The sequence below is a fragment of the Numida meleagris genome, chromosome 11 (assembly GCF_002078875.1).
Source record: "Numida meleagris isolate 19003 breed g44 Domestic line chromosome 11, NumMel1.0, whole genome shotgun sequence".
Lineage (NCBI taxonomy): Eukaryota > Metazoa > Chordata > Aves > Galliformes > Numididae > Numida > Numida meleagris.
Window position 1 is genome coordinate 3,025,053 of NC_034419.1, and position 26,244 is coordinate 3,051,296.

At 44.4% G+C, this 26,244-nt stretch overlaps 2 protein-coding genes across 5 annotated transcripts in view; one reads left to right on the forward strand and one right to left on the reverse strand.

Moving 5' to 3' along the window:
* On the forward strand, positions 19–25,840 carry IPPK (inositol-pentakisphosphate 2-kinase). 3 transcript variants are annotated; one of them, XM_021409491.1, is made up of 13 exons: positions 19–145; positions 11,260–11,307; positions 13,439–13,534; positions 14,063–14,129; positions 14,662–14,783; positions 15,201–15,290; positions 15,895–15,953; positions 16,297–16,369; positions 17,409–17,688; positions 18,756–18,906; positions 20,779–20,881; positions 21,388–21,467; positions 22,468–25,840. In XM_021409491.1, the coding sequence occupies exons 3-13, from the start codon at positions 13,496–13,498 to the stop codon at positions 22,691–22,693; spliced, it is 1,290 nt and encodes a 429-aa protein (XP_021265166.1). In that variant the 5' UTR covers positions 19–145; positions 11,260–11,307; positions 13,439–13,495; the 3' UTR covers positions 22,694–25,840. The 3 variants fall into 3 exon arrangements, with proteins under 3 accessions (XP_021265166.1, XP_021265167.1, XP_021265165.1); XM_021409492.1 differs by lacking the exon at positions 19–145 and adding an exon at positions 10,959–11,037; XM_021409490.1 differs by lacking the exon at positions 19–145 and adding an exon at positions 10,961–11,068.
* CENPP (centromere protein P) overlaps positions 25,630–26,244 on the reverse strand; it is a 124,581-nt gene continuing 123,966 nt past the window's right edge. The window contains exon 9 of one of the 2 annotated variants that reach the window (XM_021409498.1): positions 25,630–25,987. In XM_021409498.1, the coding sequence (XP_021265173.1) occupies positions 25,866–25,987 (122 nt within the window). In that variant the 3' untranslated portion in view covers positions 25,630–25,865. The remainder of the gene's footprint in view (positions 25,988–26,244) is intronic. The other variant, XM_021409499.1, reaches the window with a different exon arrangement.

Below are 26,244 nucleotides of genomic sequence, written 5' to 3' on the forward strand. Positions count from 1 at the left end.
GAGCCGCTCCGCGCCCGCGTTCTCCGCCGCTCTGTGCGGGGAAAGCTGGCGCGGAGCTGAGCCCCGGAAACCGTGCTGTTCTAAAATTACGGCGATTGTTGTGTAGTGTCCGAAGGAATGGCCAAACCCAGCGGATTCGTTGCAGGTATCTTTTCCGCATCGTAAGCGTGCGTGAGGTCTGAAAGCTGTTCTCAGACGCCAACTGAGAAAATGCTGGAAACTGCCTGGCCTTCCCAGGCTTCGGAGCGGCGCTGCTGTGGCCCTCCTTCCCTCCATCTGCACGTTAAATATCATTAAACACTCATTCTTCCCACGACAACGCAGTGCGTGATTTTGTTTCCTGCCTAAACGTTGGCTTTGGAGAAAGCGGCTTAAAAATACAGCCACCGAACAATAGGAGTCCGGCGTGCGTAATGGGAGGCTGGCGATGCAGTGGCGATAGCGGCCAGGGAAGCCAGGAGGCTGCCAGCGACCCGGGGCAGCGCCGGCACTCACTTCTCCTTTCAACCAGAGCCAGAAACTTCGGGACGTGTGGCAAGAAAACCCGATGTGAGTGCTCCTGCATAGCTTTGACCCAACAGAGCTCGCCTCTCGCAGCCCCGTGTCTGCTGGCGGTGAACCCCTGTAAAACTGGAGCACCTGAAGCAGTGTTTAGACAGTGATCTTTACTTTGTGCCTCTTACAAACAGGACGTGCTTGCATCGAGGGCTTATCATCTTGCGTGATTAACCATCGTTCTTGTGATCTGATGCCAGTCGTGCTCAGGTTTGCGTGAACGGAACAGCGGCATCATTAAGACAGTGATTTTTGTTTTACTCTTCTTGCTTCATTCAGTTCGTGACTTTTCTCTGTAAAGGCTGGTGGGAGGGACAGGGATTTGGTTGCGGAGGGGAGATGCGGCTGGGAGCTGGGACGGAGAGCAGGGTGGAAGTGTTTGTGTGCTTGTTGGTTCCGTGTTCTCCATTCTCATGCGTAGCTGTACTCTGGAACAGGGTAAAGAAGGTGGTCCCTGCCTGTGTGGGTCTGAACCTCTGACTTCTTCTGGAACAACAACAGAAGCAAACTAAAACATCCCCTGTCGTTCTGGAGAAGAGGGCTTAAGCTTCTTTGCCCTTTGTGAATACCGATCCGGGGCGTTTTGCTTCAGTTTTGAAGCTGTGGCTGCCCTATCCCTGGAGGTGCTCAGGGCAGGTTGGATGGGGCCCTGGCAGCCTGAGCTGGTGCTTGATTTAGAGGGTGGCAATGCTGCCTGCAGCGGTGTTGGGACTGGGTGATCTGTCAGGTCCCTCCTAGCCCAACCATCGTGTGATCCTATGAGCTCCTGCCCTCTGGACTGTTCTTTGAAGCCCTCTGGCTGGGGGAGAAGGCAGCCTGGATGCACGCTCTTGTTGCAGGTTGCGTGGAGTGTAGGTGAAGGCTAAGAACAAGGCATGCTGCTCTGCTCTCTTTAAGCCTTTGCTGGTTTCTTTGGCTTCTCCCATTCCCTGCGTCTTTAAGACATGCACGTAACACACTGTTAATCCAAAGTTAGTGCAGTGCCAAAATTAAAAACTTGATCATGGAGGAGTCACATGGTCAACAAACAGCTCTGCCAGTGAGGAGCTGATAAGCCCTAGATTCAAGCAACCAGCGAATGGCTTTTTGCAGTGCCCTTGGATGGTGGCATATAGACGAAGTCTGACTGTCAGCCCCATTGGTACCCCGAGGAACATGCTCTGCTGTTGAAATGAAAATGCTGTAGTTTTTTTTTTTTGTAAAGTAGTTCTAATGAATGTGAAATTCATTGTATATTACATATACGACGTAACAGAACGCAGTTCTCTGGTGATAAAACTTTTCCCATTGTTTTTTGTTATAGCTGTGATTAACTGAATCCAAACTGAAAATGAATTGTGGTCAAAAAGCTCTTGCGTAGTGTTTGTAGCCCAATGAAATCTTTATGTTAGAAAGTGGACAGCTCTTGTACATCATTGATTTCAGTGGGAAACAACTGGGAACTCCCTTGGTTTCCTAAGGCAGTGCTTGATACATTCAGACGGATCTCCACAAAGTGCACAGAAACTGGAAGTTCATTCATTCATTATCTGTACCATTGCTGTCCATGCGTTGCAATTTTGAGTATTTGATTGAATCATAGTATCCTCTTCAAATAACTTAACTTGCCACACTTCCCCATGCAGGGAACCCTCTGTTTACTTCTTGTAGCTGCTGTCTCAGAGACGCCTGAAGTGCTGAGGTACAGATCCAGCTCAACAAAACCAAACTGACCAAACACAGACACGGTCACACGCAGCCAGGCAGTTCAGAAAGGATGCTCCTCATTCCCTGCGCTTTATGGGAGTGTTGCTTCTTCTGCATCAAACTTGGCTTCTGGTTTGAGGAGGCAGCCACACTGTTCCTTACCTCCCCATTCTACTCTTGAGCAGTGGAGAGGGAGCTGAGCAGCTGCTGCAGAAGTTATTGTTTTGTGAGCTGTTTGTTGGCTCTTTCTGAGGTGAAGATACCCGGTGTTTCGGAAATGAGCTGGAAATCCTCTTTGTAGTTCTGCATCTCAATCAGTTGTTTGCTCTTGCAGGGACGCTACCACTTCATTTCATAAAGACTTCAGGAAATTGTTGTTTCTAGAGTAGCATAAGCGACTAGAAATAATGGCTTGTAATTCCTTTGAATGTTGAAACGCTGCTTGAAAGCCCCTTCGTGAGATAAAGCATGTATGTTCCTCCTGTGCTTCGCTGCAGATGGCTTTGTGGTAATCTAACGCTTCCTTTTAAAATACTCTTGGGCATTAAGTTTGCGTTTCAGGATGACTACATGGAGGTGCTATGAGAGAAGGAATTTTCCCAGTGCGTTTTTGATTCAATAAGATAGTCCAGAGGAACCTTGATGGTGTTTGCAAAAGGTTGTGGTGGGTGTGTTCAGGTGCCTTGATTGTTTGTACCCTTCTCCTTCTGGCCTTGGAATGCTCGCAGCTCTGACAGCCCTGGGCTTTGGTAAGGGTTTGTTAGTAAGTATGTAAACTATCTGCAGAGCATCTGTGAGCTTACTAAATAGAAAGGGGAGATGGCAGATGGAGAAGGTAAATGAAACAGAGCTGAGGAGGCTGAGGGAGGGAGTCAAGTCAGGTGATCAAACTTGCAGAAGATCTCTGTAGTTGGTGGTTGTCAAAGGTGAATGATATCTGGCTCTTCTTTGAGATTTTAAAATTTGATTTTATTTACTATTTTCTTAAAGCCTTCGTGATATGTGGATAAGAACGAAGTATCGATATTGCACTGCTATCAGTGCTTCTTTCACAGAGGTCCTTCCCACCCCCTGCTCAGCTTCACAGGGCTGCAGACAGTGTGGGGGGATCCAGCACTCAGGTGCCAGACTTTGGTTTCCCTTGTAGCGCAGCTACCTCTGCTAGCAGCTGCGTTACGATGGCTGCACAGTGTGTGCAGGAAGGCCCTTCCTGCATATGGGAGACTGAATTGGTTTTGTTCCCCATAAAATAAGGTTAACTCTATGTCTGAGGCAGTGCTTTGCATCAGAGGCAGGGTAGCTGTTCCGAGAGCTGCTTCTTGAGTATGAAGGAGTCTTCCTGATCTGTTGTTGTTCAGTTGGTTTTGTTTGGTTTGTGTTAAAGGGTAATCAAAAGTTATCTTACTGGAATATTTTGTTGTAATAAACTTACTTAGAGAGAGCTATTAACAAGGTTGTGTGTTTAGACAGAGGTTTTTGCTGAAAGAGTGGAAAGTTTATGGGCAGAATCAGCAGCGAGCTGCAGCTTTCCTATTTGCTCTTGTCTGGCAAAGGAAGAAGAGATGCTGATCGTTAATGGCTGCCTCACCAAATGAATCATCTTTAGGCACTTTTTCCCATGGTCACATTTTGCAAGCTCAGGAACCTGTTTCTTCTTCCCTTTCATCCCGTTGTCCTGTGTGGCTGAATCAGTTCTGTTGCCTTGAAATTAGTGTAAGTGAAGTACTGCCCCCGAAACTTCCAAGCCGTCCCTGAGGAGGTGCAGCTCCCTGACTGGTTCTGGTGCATTCTGGTTCTTTTATTTTTATTTTCTCCTCCTTAATGTCTGTGGAATAACGAATTGACATTTATGAATGTCTTGACTTAAAAGAAATACAGAACTTGTAAGTCTTCAGGTCGGGGGATGGACGCTGACAAATGAGTGCCGTTCCTTGCCGGTATAAATAGTAGCAATACTCTCCTGCCTTTGGCTGGGCTTGCTTATGGACGGTGGCCTCCACTGGATCTTGTGCCCATTAAAGAACAGTCAAGTTACGGCGTCTTTGGTTTTTCGTGCCAGAAGTTACCAGAAAAGGTGGGATGCAGCTCGCGTTCATGGAATTTTATTTTGACTAACAAGAAAGACATGGTTTTGACATGACTTGAACTTAAACATTTTTATATTCTTGAGGAGATTCCAAACCAATGGTGATTCATATTCCTCATACGTTTCATGCTCTGGAGGTATCACAAAGATTCCCCAAAGCTATGTAATGTAACGCAGGGAGAAGTTCTGCATCTGGTTCTGTCAGGGTTTTGGAGGAAAGGAAAACTTTCACGTCAGTGAGTGGGAACAAGATTCCAGTGTGAAATTCCAACAGTAAAACAGGTTGATGACTAAACGTCATATACTGCTTTGATTTTAATTTCCTGGTTGTAATTACTTTTATCTTATGTATTTATTGTGAGAGAGGAGCTTCTGTCGGGCTTTGCCGAAGCAAGCAGCTCTGTGAAATCCAGCTGGGGAACCACATCTGTGATCAAGGCGTGTCGTCCATGGAAAAGAAAGGGAGAGATGCACGCCTTGCTGTAAACAGCAATTAAGTTTTTCGGGAATAGGAGGCAGTGACTAGCTTAATTGGAATTCAGGATCCACTGGGGAACTGTAACCTCTATGAAACTGTACGTTTCCTTGTGTTAACTTCAGTTAGCTAATATTTAAATAGGCATCAGTAATCACTGCAAAAAAGGCAGGTATTTTTGTAGTTGTGTTTGAGTCTTTGGCTCAATAGGTACAGCTGTGAGTGTCAATATTGTAACTGATTGGACCAGCTCTATTGAGTGGAACCTACGGAGCTGTTATAATGGCTGAATTAAATGTTGGAAGCACTTCCAATTCTGGGGATTACCTGCACAGCTGTTTTTTTTTTTTTTTTTCCCAAAGCAGCTACTTGAGTCAGTGTCTGTATAGAATTTTGATGTCATGTTGTAGTTAAATTCACTTTTTCTTTGACTTCAGCAGGTCTCTGCACTGAAGGGATGCTCTGACTGCAGTGCAGTTCAGTAGTAGCTTTCCTAAAGTGAAAGGGGAGGTGACGCCAGGTAGGGGAGGTCAATGAAGAGAGGAGAAAGAACACCAAGTCTGCAATGTCCTTGAAACCTTCTCTTGCAGTGTTAGCTCCTTAGGTTCTGTAGGTGCAGGTGTGAAAACGTAACGTGTTTGTGAAGCGAGATGGGGGACGGACCCAGTGGCAGACTGTGGTCTGATGCTGTAAGGAATGTGGCGGTGACGCCGCTGTTGTGGCAGCAGCAACCCCGCTCATCCTCGTGTCTCAGACCGTGTTTTTCAGAAGTACCTCCTTACTTTGCTAATAATAACCAAGAGTGTTGGAGCGGGCTTGTCCTCTAACGGCATTCTTTGGAAAAGCAAACTTCAGTTTGCGTGTGGGTGTTTCTTTTTTTTTCTTTTTTATTTCCCTTTTTTTTTTTTTTTGAATGACTTTTGAAAATGCTGAAGGTTACACACAGTGGCAATCCAAAGGGAGTCCCAGTTTTGCATACGAGCTCAGGAGGGAGGTAGCATTGTTGGTTTTTTTGGTTGTTTGCTTTCTGTGCTAGCTCAAGCTTGAATGAGTTTCTTTCAAAATTGATGAGATCATGACTTTACATTAAAAAAAACACTTTTTTTTTTTTTTGTCAAATGGTTGGTAAATGTATTAGCAGTGGATTTCATCAGACCGCTCCTTGTTTTTTCTGAGCTGTGACTGGGTTCTCCCCCAGGCAGCAGCAGCCATGGCTGGGACACGTAACAACTGGGTGCTTTGGGTGGGGGGCAGTGACTGAGGTGCCCCCTGAGGCTGGGGAGGAGCAGTCAGTAACCACCTGCTCTGTTTGCTGCTTCAGCTCTGTCCTCCCCTGCAGCCTCTCAGTGCAGTGTTTTCTTTGGGCCAGTGCATGATGCTGGAGATGCGCAATAACCACGTTCGCACCTCGTGGGTCTGCTCAGGAAGGAACTAAGACGCTGCATGCCATGGAACGGTTGCTCAAGGCTTGTTTACACTTCTTGTAGCTGAGCTATGGAGGTGTCAGGATGCTCGGAACTAACAACTCGTTTCAAGTTTCCATTTCATTACTTCATTGGAATCGCTCCGACTGTTTTGACTTTTTATTTCTTTCACGTTCCCTCTTGTAGAACTCACCTGCTTTCACAGAGGACTGAGATATTTGATACGCTGTCAGATGTCAAGGAAGGAGGGCTGGCTTTCTTCTTTGTAGCAGCAGGTGTCGGGGTGTCAGTGCCTTAGCGGGGTGCAGCAGTGTGTGCCGAGCCGGGCTCCTGGCGAGCTCGTGCGGCTCGCTCCTGGTGTGTGTTTCCCGTGGGTGGATCACTTGATGGCATTTCGGGAACTGCGATGAGGTGGCGTAGCTGAAGGGCAAACATTTCCTTCTCGCTCGTGCCTAGCACCAATCCATGGAATTCTTTGGGAAACGGTGCCACCTGCGTATTGCCAGACCGTGGGAAGCTCAGTTGTACAGTGAAACCTGAGTTGGTGCTTCTCTGTCCTGGGAATCTGGATCGTAACCAAACAGAAACAAAAGGGATAACGAGTACCTGAAGCCTGGCACAACCTGGGAGCTCTGTGCTGCAGACAGCACGGATTGTGGCCGCTTTCCTTCCAAATAACGGCTTCAAATACTGAATGGTGTCAAGCCAAGTGCTACGCCAGAGATTCTGCATTCATGTAAAGAAATCACGGGATTGTTCTTAAGGGCTTCTGTGCCAAATAGAAGAGCATTGTTCAGTTTTTAAATGCTTCCTTGCACTTTGTGTAAGCAATTGCTAAACTTCCTCCATACTGGCAGGAAACGGAGCTTTCCTCACTTTGTTTCGTGTGAGCTTATCCACATTCCTAATCGGAACGAAACCCAGTTGAGAAACTTAACGTTTTGTACAATATTACCACGTGCTCTGCATTCCAGAGCTAGGGAATTTCCCATGTCCAGTTGGTGTTCATCTCCCGTGACTCCCATTGCCCAGCACATCGGCACCTCGGGTGAGGAGCCCTTTATAGCAGCACAAAGACAAGCGCAGGCAGGAGCACCTGGGTGGCACGGAGGCACCGTGTTACCGAGCTCTGTTCGTTGTCAGAGGAAGGAGCTGCCTCTGTGCAGCTCTGTTCTGACACCTCTCTGTCCATCCGCTTCCCCTTCGTGTCTTCTCCTTAAGGAGTGGATGGCAGCGGTGCGTGTAATTGATTGCAGCGAGCGCTGTAGTATTAATTATAGGAGAAGGTCTGTTACCAGCCTTTGAGCGCTTTCCTGCGTGTTTTACAACTGGAAGCTCACGATTTTTATACAGACAACTTAAAACCAAAGCGTTCTGCTTGTCTGCCGCGTGCCTGTTTAAAATAAACGTACCGACCACGGGGTGCAGCCGGGAGGTTAGCAACCTAGGGACTGAGGCACGGCTGCTGGTAGTGCTGGCAGAAGTGCTGGTGGGTTCCAGATGCACAGCGAGGCAGGGCTGGCTGGCCTGGCGCTTCCCAGAAGGCTTCGCTGTCTATCACGAGATCTTGCCTACGCGAACACAAGCTGGTGATCAACTTGATAAGGCTCTCTTCCAGATATCAGCGTTCTGCCTCTACACAAAAGCACTCGATGCATGCTGTTCAGAACAATGGTAACGAAAGAACAAGTGCTGTGAATCTGCTTGTTTGGAAAGACTGAAGCTGAAGTGACGTTTCCCAGGCTGTGTTTGGACAGGCTAACTTCACGTTCCCATACTGAAGCTTGGTATAACACCACATGAGCCGAGTTGGGGAAGCAGAAGGAAAATGCACATCTTTTTGCGGTGGTTTTTTTTTTTTTTTTGGCTTTGTGCAGATTTTCCTACTTCTTGCACTGGCACCAGCTCTGCCACAGCTCTTGTTCATAATGGAGAGACTGAAAGTTGAAACCACCTCCCTGAAGCAAAGCATCTTTTCTGAAGCGAGCAGTGCGGGGATGAGGGCTGGTCCCAGAGGTGTGTGAGTCGTGGGAGCTGCCCGCTGAGCTGGCCTGCGCCGGAGCTGGGTCTTACCAGAATGAACTTGCAGATATTTCTGAAAAACTGTAGGCCAACATCAATCTGTGAAGAAATAAATGTCAGTCTTTGTCCTGGTTTTGTAATGCGGCTGCCTAATCCAAAGTACCTAGGTCCACACCAGTTATTGTGGCTCACCTACCAGAGATTACAGTGTTCGGATTTCTTGAAGTAAAATTGAAGTAATAGCTGTAGCCACTTGTTAGGAGAAGCAGCAGAAACCCATCTTCTGCAGGGATCCACGAAGAGGTGTGGGGTTCTGTGAATCCAAGGATTTCCTCGGGCACATTTTTGCAGCCCTTCCTCCAGCGTATGGTGTGCTTATTGGCAGGCACCAGCTTTCAGGTGTGATGTGAAACAAACAAGTGTTGCCTGGCAGGGTGCTGAAGGGCTGTTTGCCTTTAAGCCAATGCCTAGTCCTGAAGCTGGAGTCTCACATCACTGTGGCCTGTTACAGTGCTCTTGTGCAGCGTGGGCTCGGGGCTGCCTCTGCCCAGCAGCAGAGCAGTGAGCTGGTGGCACCGTCTTGCTGTGCTCTGCAGATGCAGCTTTCTGCGTCCGTGCTGCTACCGCTTGTTCTGAGTTTTCTGTAACAGCTGGACACGTTTTGTTGCAGTCTGGTTAAGCAGCGTGAGGGCTTACAGGGTGCGTATAGGGAATGAAATGCGGGGAGCTGTAGGGTCTAGCTGATCCGACCCTCAAAGTGCAAAGGAGTAGTGACAAGCTCCTAAGAAATCTGTTCTCCTCTGCATTTGGCCATTCACTTGCACGCAGAGAAGCACGTTGGCTTTGCTGTTCCATGTGTAAATAGAAATCTAAAGCATTTAAGATAACAGACAAAAAACCTCATGGCAACAGCCGCCCACAGCGTTTCCAAGAATCGGCCGACTGAATCAGTCATGCCTCAGCATGAGAAGTTCGGGCTGCTATTGTCAGCGGTGACACTTCTCAGCCAGTGTCCCCTGGGCTAACCTCGGCACCGCCCTGCTGCATCTCTGCAACCTCGCTGGAAGTGGCGTGCGTGCAGGGATGGACCTAGATGACAACTTCTGAAAGTTTACCCAACAAAAAGATGATGATGATTTTTACATCTGGACCAGTTACTCAGGTGGCTTACAGCCTCACTAAGGGGCAGCGCAGGGTGAAGCTGATGGTGACCGGTTAAAATGGATCTGTGTGTTATTGGGACTCTGCACTGCCTCCTGTGACAGCTACACCCAGACTTCAGGAAAGCAGCCTGTTCTTTTGCCATGAGTACTTTTATCTTCAGAAATGGTTTCTTAATGAACGGGTGCTGTAGTGAGCCTTGTTACAGAAACTGGGATTTCCCAGAGCGGTGGCTGGAGGAAGTTCCTTGGCTGGGAACTGATGAATAAAGCACTACCTACAGCACCCTTAAAATACTCCAGGATCAAGTGACCAGATTGATTAAGAAGTGATGATCAGATCTCTCTGTCACTGATCCACTTGCTTATTAATATTTAAAGCAGGGGATCAAACCGGGCGATCCTGTAAAGCCATCACACTGTGCACACAAAGCGTTGGGGCTCACTGCGGCCAAGCTGAGCTGTCAGCGTGGGCCAGGGGGAGGAAGGCCACGCAGCAGTCAGTCCCGTGGGCACAGCAGCAGGTCCAGCTGATGGGCAGGGAGGGGCTCATTCATCGGCTCTGTTGGTGTGGCAGCACTTGTGCTGTTTAGGTCTTGCAGCACAAGGTCAGTCAGAATGCAGGATGCTTTCAGCACTGAGCGTTTTCCAAGCTGCGAGGTTTCTGCTGGCCTGAGCCTTTGTAGGTAGTGAGGGGCTGTCCCTGGTGGAACTGATGTCGTCTGTATTTGCATCTTTTGTTAGCCTGGTGCTCTTTCTCTCCTGTTAGCTATGAAAGGGAACTGCTGTTCTGTCACGTGGCCAGAGATGACTTCGAGCCCTGAAATGTGGTACCTATCTGCTCTGTTGTGCTATGGATTTTATTGCTTTTAATTGCCGGTCGTTTGCTGGGGAAGAAGCTTAGATTCTAGAAGCACGAAGTGTAACCTGGACATTCAGTCTGCATTACTGCTGCTGGGTGATGTGTGTTATTACACCGGCCTCGCTGGCGTGTGGAGAGGTGCAAGTGGAGAGCTGCATGGGAGCTCAGCACACAGCTGCCACTCCTCACCTGCTGTGGCACCCAACTGGTTTCATCCGTGTCTTATTTGAACAGGCTTCACGACCAAGCCCCGGAGGGTCTTGGCCTCCTTAAGTCTGTGACAAAACTTGCTATTCATACATAAAGCGGCAGTATTTATTCACTATAAATTCACAAAGACTTTGCTGAAAGGAAGGTACTTGAAGGAAAAAGGCACTTAGCACATCTCTAAAATCTGGGCTCTTTCATCTAGACTCTTAAAAATAAGAGCTGAAGGATTGGAAGGGTTTTGAATGTTCCCAAATGAAGTTTAGTTTGTTTCATTGAGGTGAGACCTGCTGCATTTGTCCGAGTGTGGCATCTATTTGCTTTTTGGAAGCTTGGAAGCAGCAGCAATAGTGTTTATCCATAGAGCTGCAGAGCTGCTGCTGCCAGCTGCTAGGGATCCCCTTGACGTCAGTGCAGCGTTACAAAACGTCACCAGCAGGGCACGTTTAAGTGAGTTGTACAGCCTCTGCCAAAGACATCTGGGGTAGAAATGATAGCACTGAACAAACAGAAGGAGAACAGGCTGGGTGCTAGTGGCAGCTGCAGCGGAGCGCTGCCGGGTAGGGCAGCAGGGGAGGCGAAGGACAGAAGGTTGTGCTCTTGGTTTTCAAGCTGAGTGAAGGAACCATTTAAAATACCTATTTTGCTTTTCTTGGTATTTTTTTTTTTCGCAATTCCTTAGATGAGCTAGGTCACAATTGTGGTGTTGAGATGGAATTTACTTCGAGATTATGGTGCGCTTAAATACTAATGAACTCTTATTGTTTCCCATCTCTCTTCAGCGCTGCGTGGTGCTGCGGTTTCTGAAGTCCCCCCCCAACCAGAACAAGGTAAGATTCAGGGAGCTCTGGTGGTAAAAGCCCACAGGTAAGCTAAGGGAAACCTGTTGGAGGAGAAATAGGAAACCCCCAGGAGAACTGTGGGCGATGGGAGCGGGAATAAGGCACGCTCTGAAATGTGCCTGTGCCTCGGGAGTTCTGGCAACAGGAGGAAATCTGAGCTGATCTGATGTAAGCAAGGCGATGTGACTGCTGGACCACAACCTTTGTGTGGGGCAGACGGGAAGGCTGCAGAGCACAGAGAAGAGGTTGGGATTTCTGTGAGGAGTTGTGGTGGTGGAGGAAGCATTAGTGTTGCATGTCAACGTATGTGAGTGCAGTGATGCTGAGGAAAAAATGCAGGTTTCAGTGACTGTTGTTAGGTGGGACAGAAGAGGAGCAGCACGGGGCTGCTGTCATGGTACAGGTCTGCTGCTGCCTGCAGGGGCGGTAGCTGAAAAGGACACAGATAGGAAATGCTGAAAGAAAGGCCTTTGCCGAGGACTTCCCTGTCTTATCTGCTGCAAACAGAACGTGGTGGGAAGCAGCCGGCCCTTTTCTGGGACTGTGGCAAAGTGTTTTTTTGCTTGAGAAGGAACTAAGAGACTTAGATTTGCTTTAGAAGGAGTAAAACCAATCAGGAGGCAAAGGTGGTGGGTAGAAATGAAGTGTCAGCGCTGCGCTCCCAGGGAAAAGAAAGGCAACAAAAGAGGCAGGGGGTTCAGCTTCTGCCATCTGCTTAACCTGGTGAGTGCTCTTTGGGGCACAGGAGCTGAGATGGGGGAATGGCTTCAGCTCTGCGCCTCTGCAGGGGAAGTATGAAAAGTGACATGGCTGTACTGAGAGCTGGGGGTTGGTTTTAGGGGAAAAAAAAAAAATAAGGAAGCAAAGTCAACATATAGGGAGAGCTTTGCAGGGTTTTGCATTAAATCAGAAAGATAAATGCGGAGTTTCCAGTTTAATAAGGGACAAAGAGAAGTTCTTGCAAGCAGAGGAGGGGAGTAGATACATGAACAGATACAAGCTGTCTGCTTTCCGCTACTCTTTTCACCTGAAAGAATCTTTCTGTTAAAACTGAAGTGTGGCTAAAGGAAGCTTCTGATCTGCTTCTAGTGGCAGGATTTAAAAATACATGCCTTGCAAAGAACCGCTGGAAGCAAGAAACTTCCTAGTAAGAGCGTCCTGAAATGCAGGCGTGCATCTCGCTCTGCTCACCTCCTCCAGGAGAAGTCTTCTTAAAAGTGCATGGGCTGCTTTGCGTTTCTACTGCTCGCATGTGGGTCTGGGCCCAGGTATTTGGTGGTGAAACAAGGCGGCGTTACCACAAATTGTAATGCTATTTTCACAATTGGGCGCTTTAATGAAAAGTCTCGATAATAAATAATGGAACTGGGGGTTCCGTTTCTTCCTATCAAATGTCAGAACTCGTGGAATGAAAATAATAACAAAATGAATGAAAATAATGAATAAAAAAAGGCAGTGGGCGGTGCTGTGTATATCAGCAAAGCAGGTGGGAGCAGCCTGTAAGTGCTAGCGGGCTTTCCCTTACTGCAGGAGATGCTCTTTCCATTTGGAAAACGAATCCTGCTAAAGGGAGCACATTAAACCTGGTATGTATCTCTGCAGACCTGGGTTACAGTAATAAAACTAATAAAACGATGCAATCTGTGTACATTTGTTAGGTAGTGCTTCCTGGTGGGAAAAAAGAAGCCTGCCTATTGTAATGGCATTATAGGAAAGAAACTCCAGGTGCAGAGTTTTGTGGCACGCAGACTGTGCTGCATGCTGCATGCGTACACCAGGACAGCCCTGCACGCTGTGTGTCTGGTTTTACATTCGGCTCTTGGAGCTGCTGAAGAAGAACAGCAGAGCTTGAGTAATCCCCCACTTCCACTTTTTTTCTGTTCTTTTTTCCCTCGGAAACTTAAGATGAAAAATCATCGATTCTGACTGTTTCCATGGTCACCCCAGTGTCTCAGACTGCTGTAAGGAAGCAGCATTTGTGTGTCCTTTTAATTCTAACACTTACTGGCCATTGCTCTAGATCCACATTGCTAGATCGACAACCGTGTCGTTGTGTACGTATCCTTGAGTGCTGATTACCAGCATTTCATAATTTAATTAGTGCATTTCTTTATTCCAGACTTCAGAGGAAATACTACACCATCTGCAGAACATTGTAGACTTCGGAAAACACGTTATGAAGCAGTTCTTTGGGGAGAACTACGTTCACCACGGGGTAAGCGTTTCCTTCTTAAAATAAATGGCTGTTGCACTGTAATCTTTGAGGTCTTTTAGGGCATGCCAAACGCCACTGAAAGCAACAGGTAGGGTTTGCAGATGCTCCTGAGCAAGCTGCACACACGAGAAGCATTTGGTTAGGAACAAAGATCGTGCCCTGTGCTGATGAGCTGATGGGGTCGTGCTGTTTTGAGCTGCTGATGAAAAAAGTGATCGTTTCTTTGCTCTGTGTAGGGTGAGAGAGATTTTGAGACTGGTTTCTCAAAAAAAAAGCCAGAAGTAACTTCTTCCTTGCCATGCACTGTTCTTCAGGGTGGATTATGTATTGGGTGTGAATTCAGGTCCAGCCTTCCCACAAGTTAATCCGAGGGGAGAAGCAGCTCCTTGTGTAGCTCAGTCTGCTGGTGGCTGTGAGCACCCACTCACCTTTGGTGTTCCATTTTAAGACTCTCAAACTGGGCTGTAATCTTTGTGCTGAAATATATATATTTACCCTTTTTTCTTTCTTTTTTTTTTTTTTAATTAGGAAATTATTCAACTGCCTTTAGACTTTGTAAGACAGCTCTGTTTAAAGATTCAGCCAGAGAGGCCAGGTAAGTGCTGATGACAGCATTGAAAATGGGGCCTTTCAAACTATTACACATCGTGCCTTACTGGGAAGTTAAAAACAGGATCATACCTCAGAACACAAGGGAGCTTCTTCCAGTATTAAAACAATGACAAATTGAGATTATTTTACTGCATGCAATTTTAGTAAAAAAACGTGATGTATCCTTGAATACAGCTATAAGTATCGACCCATTCTCAGCCAATTGAAGACACTCCTTTGCTGTTTCAGGCCTCTCACCATCTTTTAGGGTGAGGTGGAAACTGGTTATCCAAAGCAGCTCTTGAAGTACTCTTCATGCCTATGAAGTTTTGAGGAAACAGAAGATGTGTGCTAGTGGGAAGGGCAAATTTAAGCAAGCGCATGATTGACTAAATCCTGCTAAACTGTGCCCCACCTCTCTGTGTTTGTTTTCTTTCTTCTCCCAGCTGGGGAACAACACAACTGTGGAGTAAAATAAAGAAACATCCACACGTTGAATTTTCTTGTGTTTTTTTTCTTTCTTCTCCTCTCTGCAGAGTCTCGCTGTGATAAAGATATGGACACACTTAGTGGTTATGCAATGTGCCTTCCTAACCTTACCAGGCTGCAGACCTATCGTTTTGTGGAACCTCGGCCAATCCTCTGCATAGAGATTAAGGTACTAAATAGGAGAAATACTTCTGTTTTCTTTCCTCTGCATTTTTAAAGCTTGTACTGACCAGAGCAGTTTCAAAGAAGAGCAGCAGTGGGATGTGGCAGAGCTCAGACCCATAGGATGAAATATCTCTCTCTATCCCCAGTTCCTGATGTTTTGAGGCTTAGGAAATTCCCAGATATTAGTAGGTATCTTCTGTGGGCAACAGCAATTCTGTGTGTCCTTCATTCTTAAATGAGGACTTCAAAAGATTCAATAACAGTGTACAGTGACATGTATAAAGCTTTTCAGTATTGGATGTTGGCTGATAGATTTTTTTTTTTTTCCTATGTCCTTACACTTGAAAGATTTGCATGTTGTGTGCCTTTTATAAAAAGAAATAAATTCATATTTGTGATCTCTTTTTTGTTTTCCTTTTAGCCAAAGTGTGGCTTCATTCCTTTCTCCAGCCATGTTTCACAGGAGATAAAGCACAAGGTGTGTCGTTATTGTATGCATCAGCATCTCAAGGTAATTTTTTTTGGTTCTCATCCTGCTTTCCTTTGACCGTGCCGTGTTTCTTATTCACCATTCTTGCTTTCATGCTGAAACTTGCATATTGTTGCTTAAGTCTCCGATATGACTAAAGATAGTGGGTGGATATGCATCTGAGTTGCTGGGTGTGAATCTGTTTAGTGAGAGAGAGGAGTTTTGTGGGAAGCTGGAAGCAAACAAGCAGTCTGTGAGGACTATTCAAGCTTTGGATGAAGTAAACTCCTCTGTCAAATTTCCTTTCAAATACAGCTCAGCAAACGCATGGTGACATTCCATAATGTAAAATGGCATGTAACACGCGTGGAATTCATTTGACCAATGTCCTTTGTATGTCTGAAATGATTTAACTGTGCCTTATTGAAATGTAACGTGACCTTTCTTCCCACTTTCCATTTGTGAACGTACTTTGAGTGATTTGGGCTCAGTACGAAGATCCTTAGTAGTCATGAGTTGTAACTTCGTAGGGTTTTAAATGTCATGGGACCTCTGAAGACAGCGTGTTAGTGACACATACCTGACTTAATATAACTCAAGAGTTAGTCCCAGCCATGCCTGACAGAGTGGTGTTGGTTTTCAACAGGTAGCAAATGGAAAGTGGAAGCGACCAAGTAAATACTGTCCGCTGGATCTCTTCTCAGGGTAAGGACGTGCGTGACTCGACTGTGCTTTTGCCAGAGAAATCTATTGTAGATTTCTTTCTCAGATTATTTTTTCTTTCCCTCTAGTATTAAGGATAATTAATGCCTGCCTGTCTGACTCATGGTGAATATCTGTGGTGCTGTTTACCTCTTTGCACCTCTTCCAGGAATCAGAGTTGATTATTAAAGTACCGGTATCTTCTGCGACATAACGTGAAACCTCAGAAGTGTTTCCATTTACTCAGATTTGAAGTTCTAATCTCCAGCAGCCACTTAATCTCTGTGGTGAACTTAGGATGAGTAAAGGTGGTGATAAAACATTCTTGGCTTTTTTTTTTTCCCAGAAACAAACAAAGAATGCACTTTGCTTTGAAGAGCTTATTACAGGAGACACAGAACAACTTGAAAATCTTTAAGGTAAACAGTCAGATCTGTCTGTTTGATTTTTTTTCTTTTTTTTTTTTTAACTTTTAATTTTTTTATGCCTTGGCTTTTAAATAAATTGATTTCAGCACTTGGACAGTCGAGATCCTGCTTCAAAATGCCTAATTGGCACCATCAGTGTTGGACTGTGAAGTGGAAGAAAATGGGAAAATGGAAAAATTCTTAGTTAGATTTCAAGTTAGGGCAGGTAAGTAATAATTTCCCAGAACTAATTAGTGAATGAATCAGCAAGAAGCAACTAATTGAGAAAGACTTTCAAAGGTGACAAATGATTTAAAACTAGAAGTTCTTCAGGAGGAAGAAAACAGAGAACTTGCACGTTGCTACAGATATTTTTGGGAATTACTATTACAACATTAAGACCAGTGTGCAACATGCCTCACTGAAGAAGTAAAAAGTCACCTCTTCCTGTGTGGAAGTAATGTAGAAAAATATAACGTGGTAACTGATGGGTGATGCAGATTTTCAGATTAATTCTACACAAAATTATTGTCAGTTCAATCCAGTATTAAACCAACTATCTCAATTACTTGAACGTGTACGAGTTGTCCTGGTGGTCCTATTACCATGCTTTTTCTGTCCCATTTGATTATAGCTTCCCCTTTCCCCTGTGGCTTTAGGAGGAGCTTGTCTGACACGGCGCTTTTGCACTGTTGACATTATTCAGAAAGGAGAGATAGGGAAATTAGCTAAGGATCAGTTCACTGTTACTGTTCGGATTACTTACAGTGGATTAAGTGGAGTAAGTAGCATGTGATTTGAATGGGTTCTTTTGGTCCTAACTCAAAGGCCGTTACCTGGGATATCTGACTGAACAAATCGGGCACACTTGTAAGAGATCGGGAATGTGTTTGTATGCAGACTGTTACATTAATTCACTCTTTTCTGCACCACGTGTCATTTTAAAACAAATTTTAAAACAATTTTAAAAAAATTAAAGCTGATGCTTCGGTTAATGGGTACAAGTAACTGGATTTCATGAAGTGCCTACCTCTCCCTTTCTCTTTTGCAGAATGGGGAGCTCATTTATGGCTGTAAGGATGACCAGGAGCGCGCCTCTGACTGGAACGAACTCGCTCGTCACTTAAAACCTTTCTTTTTTCCTTCCAATGGGTTGGTCAGTGGGCCACACTGCACAAGGACAATTGTTAAAGAACTGATCCATGTTATAACTCTGACGCTACTAAGTAGTACTGATGCCTGCAGGGCAGGTGATATGAAGACAGTTCCCGTCTCACAAGGAAGAAGCTACTGTGAAGCAAGTGCTTTTAATAAGGAGCTCGTAAGGAATGGTAAGAAATAATTCCTTGAGCGCTGTCCGTACCCGACCGTTATCACGTAGTGATGGGATCTTTGCTTCTCATTTGATCTTTACTGTGAGCACTGAAACGCTGGAATTCTAGCAATTAAAAAAACCCACAACACGCAACCACCAGGCTGGGAGCTGCATGGCTGCTAGGGCATTGTTTTGAGCATGGCCTTGGACTGAGCGCTTCCAGCAGCTCTGCCTACTGATGGGGATAAAAATTAACTCAGAAGGTAGCAGAGGATGAATTAAAGAAAACGCCAGCTTGAGCTGACAAGAGAAGATTATCTTAAACAACCGGGGCATTTTTATGCTGTATGCAGTGAAGTCTGGTTGCTTTTCTTGATCAGTGACGTGACACCTGGTTCTTGGCTTCCCCTGCCCTTTCTGGCAGCCCTAGCCAGCCAGGCTATCGCTTGTTTTCTTTCCTACTCCACTCCTGGTAAAGAGAGGCTGTGAATACTGGAGGGAAAAGAAATGGGAAACGAGAGCTGGAAAACTGTAAATCATGACAATTCCTTGTAAAGCTTGAATTGTTTTTAGCTGTGCTTTTGACAAAGATCTTTTTCATTGCTGGTTGGTTTTTTTGCTGTGCTGTGTGGAGAAAGAGCGCTCTCTCTTACACAAATGATAGCAAATTGGAATCTGTACAGGATGAAAAAGGCTCACCATCTGATGCACCAAATTATTTTTGCCAGTGGTTCATACTATGGAAACCAAAATTTTGGTGGCTTCAAACTCACGAAGATTTGCTTGTGTAGATGTGAATAAGCAGATTGCAATGAAAGCATTTGTTTTCAGTTGAATAATTTGTAGAGCTGCATACCAAATGTTGTATTCTGTGGTCAGATACGTGCAACTAAAGTGTGCAGGTAAGTACAGGCACCTGGCACAGTACTGCCTGGAAACTGAAGTGGTTTTTTTTGTTTTTGTTTTTCTTTGACTGATCTGAAACGTATTTGAATTTGCTTTGTGAACAAGCACTTATGATGGCAAACTGAAGCAAAACAAAGACATTCATGGCTCCTGTTTTGAACACACCTTTTATTCTAGGTAAACACAAATTGGAAAGCTCTGGCCTACCGAGGGGTTGTCTCCTTTATAAAACTCTTCAGGCTCAGATGCTTGACATGCTGGATATTGAAGGACTCTACCCTTTATACAACAGAGTTGAACAGTACTTAGAGGAATTTCCTGAAGAGAGGTAAGACTTGATGCCTTTTCACTTCTGATTGAGTGGCTTTGCAGACAAGAGTGGTTCTGTGCGGACACAGCTCTTTATTTGTTAACTTTTACTACGTTGTGTGCAACCTTCCCTAATGGGATTGTGTATTCTGAATTTCTAACTTGAAATCCAAAATAGATGAGACTTATTGTTTCATGTTTTGATGTTAGTCAATTTGATGTGGATTTTTAAGTAATAATTAAAGGAAGCTCGCAGCAGAGTATGAAAGAAAATACTGTTCCCTAGTAACAGAGATCATATATTTGAGGAAGGATACAGTAAAATGGATGGTAGCTTTCCCCTGCCTTCAGAATTTGCAGAAGAACAATGTCTGCAGTAAGAATGATATTTTTACAGTCATTCTCAAGTCTATATTGGTCTACCTCCCACCTGCACTTCAAAACCCTTAACTTGATATTCAGCTGCGTTCCAAACTCTTCCTGCAGCTTCTCACGGAACAGATAAGTGGATAATGGTTTATTTATCTGCTCCTGACCAGCCTGCCCTTTGTATGTAGGTTGCTCTGAAAGTAATGCCTCCCATTTATTTCCATGGAAACTACAGCAGATAGAATGAGCGGAGTAACACTATTTAATAGCAAATTCTCAGCTACTAACACTATTTTTCAGCATAGTCACCGCCATTAGCTGTGCATTTTTGTCAGCAGTGATCTAGAGCCTGCATGCCACGCTGGTAAAAACATGCACCTGTGGAGGTGACCTTCTATTGCTGTCTCCACTTCTGAAATGCACCACCCCCACCTCACTGCGCTCACATCCTCTGTTTGGTTTCCATAAACGTTCAGCAAATGTCAATGAATGTCAATGGGTGCCTTTTTTTCCACGTGGAGGAATTCAGTGACACACCTTTGCTTCATAGGTGCTCCCGTGTCAGGTGCCATTCTGTCAGACTGCCCCTCTGCTGCCATCTGCTGCATGGCAATACAATTTAGGGGAATATTAGTAGGAAGGTTCAACCTCTACTGCCATCCCAGCAGCAGAATAAAACAGGAGGCATTACTTTGGGAGCAGTTCAAGGCGCTGCATTCGTTCTGAAGCGAAGTCTATTAGTTGACATAACCACTACAGAGAGACATAATTAGAGGCTTCCTGCGTTGAGTTACTGCCTGTACTTCTGCCAGTGCTCACGAGAGGGCACTCTGGCTTCACTTGCAAGACGCAGCAGCCTGCGCTCCCTCAGCTCCTGGCCTCCTTTGTGGCAGCCGGAGCACTGTCTGCTGGAGGGCAATGAGCTGGCCTCACGTTCTGGTTAAATCATTCCCTGCGTGGCTTACCTGGATATCTATGCATTAGGCAGGTTACTTTTAAAATGTATTTCACCTGTGTGGTGTTTTTAGGCTGCAAACACCGTTTCTAGGGGTTCAGCTATTTAAGGTGGGAAGGAAGGATGCCAAAGAAACCACCCCAGTGCTAGCGCAGCAAGTACCTGCACGCGTTGTGAAGCTGGGGCAGAACGGGCCCTTAGCAGCAAAGTTTGTACCCTGACATTTTCAGCATGGCTTCCTGGGAACTCCCGCAAGCAGTTCTAAACTTCGGGACTTTCTGCTCAGAAATACTGTCCTTGTGATACACAGATGGCAGCAGATTTAGAGTGGCTCACGTTAAAAACAGACAGAAAAACCCGAACACCAAAACCCCAATGGATGCAGATCTGAAGCAAAGTGAGCGTGATGGGGATGGCTGTGGGGATAGCTGAGCGTTAACCTGCTCCCATCCTTAGTGCTTTTCGTGGTATGTTCTAATCTGAACAGCTGGGCTGTTGAACAAAGATCTCACTGGCAATCAGTAAATCGTCTTGGCTGTTTGTAAATCTTCTTTTAAATTTATTTAGAAGTACATTGCAGATAGATGGACCTTACAACGAAGCGTTTTATGAGAAGCTGCTAGATCTTTCGACAGAAGACGACGGGACAATAGCATTTGCATTAACAAAGGTACTTTTCTGCCTGTATTGCTGAAACTCAGTCTGACAGCTGTAATAAGCACCTAGCTGAAATCAAGGGATGGTGTGGTAGCATCACTGCTGCCTCGTTAGAGGTTTGTACAGGTAAACAGGAGTTTTGCCAGTGTGCAAGGCTGTATGTTTACATAGCAGAAGTACTTAAAACCAAGCATTTTTTTATCATCTGTTCTTGGGGGAGAGGGGAGTACAGCTAGTTATTTCCTTTCTAGGCTGAGAAGGCATTGACATGACCAGGTGCTTCTTTGGCCTTCAAGAGCAGTATCTGTGGGAAATGAATGTGATTCTCACATAGGTTGCTGTAACACCACCTGCTTTTCTGCTAAACGTCTGCTATAGAGATGATTTCCACCTCTTAAAGTAACAACTTACTAAAATACTGTGTATACTTACTAATGCCTTTTATAAGGAGCAGTATGCTTGATATCTAGACAAATACAAACCCTAATGGAAAACTGAAGTAATTTCTTCGTTGTGTAGGTGCAACAGTACAGAATAGCGATGACTGCTAAAGACTGCTCCATCATGATTGCCCTTTCACCTTGTCTACAAGATGAGTGGTAAGAGTGATTCAAATTCAGTCAATTCCTGGTACTTTAAAAGTTGATTGTTGGGGTGGGGGTGTCTCAAATGTTTGTCTGTGGGCACATTATTAAGGTAGAGTTCCGATGTAAGACAGGGGGTAGAAGAAATCTGTGAAGAATTTTAAGTTGATACAAAGGGTCGAGCTTTCATATTGACTCCCTTCCTGAAATCTGTCTGGATTGTTCACAGTGTAGAATTCTAGCTAGAATTCTAGTTTTGACCAGTTAGAATTTTTCTGCCTCGGTGTCCTTATGTGAGAGATGTTTTCAAGATGAGTTACCCTTAACTGCTTAATTAGAAAGCAGAAGTTTGTATTAAGCACACCAGTGGAAAGCAAGGCAATAATTGAGAGGGGACGTCTTCCAGGGTAAGGCAGGGGGCTTTGCCACAGCTACCTGTTGTGAATTGCACCAGCACTAAGCCTGCTCTTGCACGGGGCAGTTTGCTTTACCAAAGCTCTAGAGAACATGGCCTTCTGCATGTGCACTGCAGTTCCTGAATAAAATTCACACGAGGGAGATTGCTTTTGCAGTGGCTGACTTATTACTAAATTCTCCATCCTTCAGTAGACGTGCACGCTAGTTCTGATTCTAAGTTGTATTACCTTGAACTTAAGTGGGAGTTACAGCAATTGCTTCTGCTAGCTAGTAAGGGTTTTGCTTTGTAGGCGATATCACTTAGAAATAGATTATATTTACTAATGATAAAGACAGAACAATGGGGAGTAATGTTTTAACTTATGCTTTAGGAAGCCGAAAGGCAAATGAGTCCAAGGAGCACCAGCAAATTTGCTTTAGAATTGTTAAGCTGGAGCTATAGTTTCTAAATGCTACTCTGAATAAAGTTTATTTTCCTAGGCTTTCATGGAAGGTGTAAAAGAAACACCAGAGTCACTTTTGCAAGGGGACTTGAGAGACGTGAATGGAAAATACTAATTTCAGTGACTCAGATGTGCAATATGGTTTTGTTTTCCAGCTCTGAGCAAAGACCTGTGGTACTAGCATCCAAAACAAGATTCACCTTTTCTGTTTCTGTCCTGGACCTCGATCTTAAACCGTATGAAAGCATTCCTCATCAGTACAAACTCGATGGCAAGATAGTAAACTATTATTTGAAGAATGTACAGGCCAAAGATGACCCAGTTATGTCCAGTCTCTTCAAGGAGAACGAAGACTGCACATTGGTTCTCCACAAAGTGTAACTCTTTCCTTAAGGCTACTTTTATTAGAACACATTAGAAAGTGAGAGATCAATGGAATACAATTATGGTGATTTTTTTCTATTGTGTTCAGTGCATTTTTCAGCTGTGAATGTTTTTGCTTTAAGAAATGACTTCTAATTGGTATGCCTTCTAAAAGACATGGAGTAGCACTAAAACATGCATTGACTATGTAACCTTACTGAATGTATTTAATATGACAGAACAGATAACGTGCCAAACCTTGGAACTAGAGGACAGATCAAATTAATATGAAAAGTCCACTTCTTTAGAATTGAGAGAGCACAGAATTAAAGGTTTCCTGACGTATTGCACTAGCATTGAAAACCTAATTACTAACAAGAGAATTCCCTCGGAGCTTGTGCTTTTGAGTCCCGCTCATACCTTCTGTAGGGGAAAGGGATGCTCTAACAAAACCTAATAGAAATCTTTAGCATTAAGTCCACTGAAAATAGAACTGCAGTGGCTTTCAAGTGCTACTGATCTGTGGAACTACCACGTTATTGCAAACACTTAAGTACTAATGCATGAGGTTAAGAAAACCAGATTGCCTCCAGAAATTCTGTGATCACTTTGTGTCTACCTAAAGCTTCTGAAACTAAGCAAAAAGGGTTAAAGGTAAGCACATCTGAATGTTATGTGATAGCTGAACTCGTCTGACATGCTCTTCTTTCATTTTCTATATGTTATGTGCTGCTATTGAAGGTGAAGCCACAGCTCGCTCTTTCCTAATATAAACGGAGCGACAGAAATAACGTGTTCTACATTTTCCATGTTACTTCAGGTCTTTCAGATCATGTCAGATGTTGGCGTTATCTCACAGACATCCCATGTACTGCATAGCATGAGCAGCTGCTTTCAAGGCTCGTTCTTTTTAAGTGACAGAAAAGAGGTGACAGTACCTGATTTTCTTTTCTGAAGCTTAGGGGGTCACTTTCTCATGATGAGTACTACAGCTAACTTTGTATCACTACTTCAGCAATTTAATGATGGCTTTACTTTGTGAACGTGGATAGGTACAGCTGGAAGCCTGTGCAGTGTTGCAGAAGGCCATCTGCAAAGAAGGTCCTGAGCTGGAGACTGAGGATACACTCAAAATTGGGGTAGTGTGGTAAAATTTACAGTCACTTTTCCCACGTGCGTGGGGATTACAAACCCTAAAACGCAGAGAGGTGCTATTCAAGCTGCAGTGCGCTGCTCCTATCTGTAATCAGTGCCTGCTTACTGGTAAGATTTTTCAAAATAATGTAGGCTAATATTTTTAAAAAGGTATTTAGATTGATGTTTGAATTGTTCCGTGTTACCTGAAATTCAAAAAGCAGAATCAGACAATGCTGTGGGTTGCCTCAACTCGAGGAAGAAATAGGCAATGCAGAGTACCACCACACCTACAGCAGTGGGGCTTTGCAAGGGGAAGTGAACCACGTAGGCAGTCCCTTCCATTCCACTTCCAGGTGGCAGTATGCCTTTGTGGAGCAGGGTCATGGGCTCTTCTCTCTTCATTATGATACTACGTGTGATGAGCTGGTAGTTAACAATGGTAATAACTGCTTCTTTTGTAAGCAAGCCCAGGGGAAAAGAGGTCCATTTTTAAAACCGGAAAATCTCCAACTGTTAGAGAAGTTGAGGTGGATTATCCACAACTGAAAAGTTGTCAAGTTTTTTTATGCTGTAACTTTAAAGACATTTCATATGCAAATAGAAGCGTATGTGCTGATAAAACAGTTTCATTTTCATGCGAGAAGAAGCTAAAGATAAAATGAAGTTTGCACAAACCTAGCTAAGCCAGTAACACGTCAGTGGATAAAGTAGCAATGAGTTTTGCCTGTCTACTGGATTTCAAACTTGAAATTAGTCTGCCTTATATCTACCAGGATATTTTATAGAGCTGCTGTTCGTCAAAACATAATCTCTGGCGTTGTTCTGCTCTTGGTTCTGACAAACCAATCTGTTCTGTCAGTTTCTCCCAATCTTCCAGAACAGTAGGAGACTATAGCAGTGATTAAAACTAAGGTATTATACTGCTGCTTTGAAACTAGTAGGTTTAATTATTGGTTTCTCCACCTGTTTTGCTATTGCTGTATAATACTTTGTCATAACTAAAGTACAGAGCAGGCAGTTGTACTGCTTATGCATGGTTAGAGCAGCTATGGACTTGAAAAAGAGGCCTCCTAATATTAATTGGGAGTCCACATCGTTCTCATCTTTGGCCCTCGATTCCAGGAACAACTTACTCTGTCTAAAAACTACGTGACTTCAGCTTGTCTATGTTGGCTTGAACAGGGCCGTGTGTAGGGACAGCTACAGCAGGGCAGGAACTCCTCAAAAATGCTGACAGCTCACGAATGAGGTAATGGTACACTGAACAGAAGTGAAAGAAGATTACCAAGCGTCTGTCTAAGCTGTTTGGTTTCTTCAGGGATGAAGGTATGAAATGTGGTGCTTTTATAATGAGCTATCTACTCGAATTTCCCCCAGAAGTGTGAGAATTACCCACCCTTCACAGCAGGCAGTACTTAACTCACCCACTGGTTTTTATGAAAGCAGAACGGGCCTTTCTTGTTTAATTTAATGCCATCTCTGCCCAACACCGCTACGGAAAAAAGTTAGCAGTTCATGCAATGACATTTTTAAGCGTAACGTTTCTTAAAAATCTTCGAATTATTTGCCTACTTCCAGCCCAATGTAATAAGAAAGCTGTTCAACTCTTTGTTCTAGGAGTCTCTTACTGTTCTCTAGTCATTTTAAAATCACTGTACTTTTACAGAGCTGTGAAATGAAACTTCCACTTTTTATGGACTTGATTGTGACAGTGCATGATCTTTTAACACTTTCCAGGCATCTAGAAAATGTTAAAAAGATAAACCACTCTGGTACAGTAATGATTCAAAAAAGATGAATTTATAATGAAATCACTCTGTACATGTAACTATTTTATTTGGCATTTTTGTATTTAAATGGCTGTATTTATTTTCATGTCATGACAATTTATATATAACGTGCCATAATTGTACAGATAGCATGTTTTATGAGTATGGTTTCTAAATGGAAAATAACTTAATGTTTATATTCAATAAAATTATAGACCGCGTAACACAATATCTTAATTAAAACTACTTTGGAAATTGCTACCTGTTGTACATAACGCTGGTATTCATTTTTCCAAGCCAACCACTCGGATCAGATTCTCAATAGCAGTTTCAATCCCAAACAAAAGCAGCATGCTTCGGAAGCAGGTTGGTGCATTTTCAATAGCTGCTTTCTTCTGCTCCAGGACTACAAGAAAAATGCAAAAAATTAATGTTATTTTCACACAGATTTGCTGTCAGCCTCGCGTTGCAGGACAGGACAGGACAGACCACGTGCTGCCTGGAACAAGATGGACTTGTTTGAGCAAGCGCTTTTAAATAAACCGTGTTGGAGGTGAAGCTCAGCAGCTTGCTCCATTTTCATTTGTTCGCCTGGTTGGGCTCTGCAAGATGCAATGCCATTTTGTATAAGGAGATGCTGGGCAGAAAAAAAGGGAGAGGCGT

Bases quoted from the DNA above. Each gene is read 5' to 3' on its own strand.
- IPPK (XM_021409491.1), top strand. From the start codon at position 13,496: ATGAAGCAGTTCTTTGGGGAGAACTACGTTCACCACGGG. The intron at 18,907-20,778 runs GTAAGACTTGAT...AAATTTATTTAG, and splicing joins GAGGAATTTCCTGAAGAGAG to AAGTACATTGCAGATAGATG. The intron at 20,882-21,387 runs GTACTTTTCTGC...TTCGTTGTGTAG, and splicing joins TAGCATTTGCATTAACAAAG to GTGCAACAGTACAGAATAGC.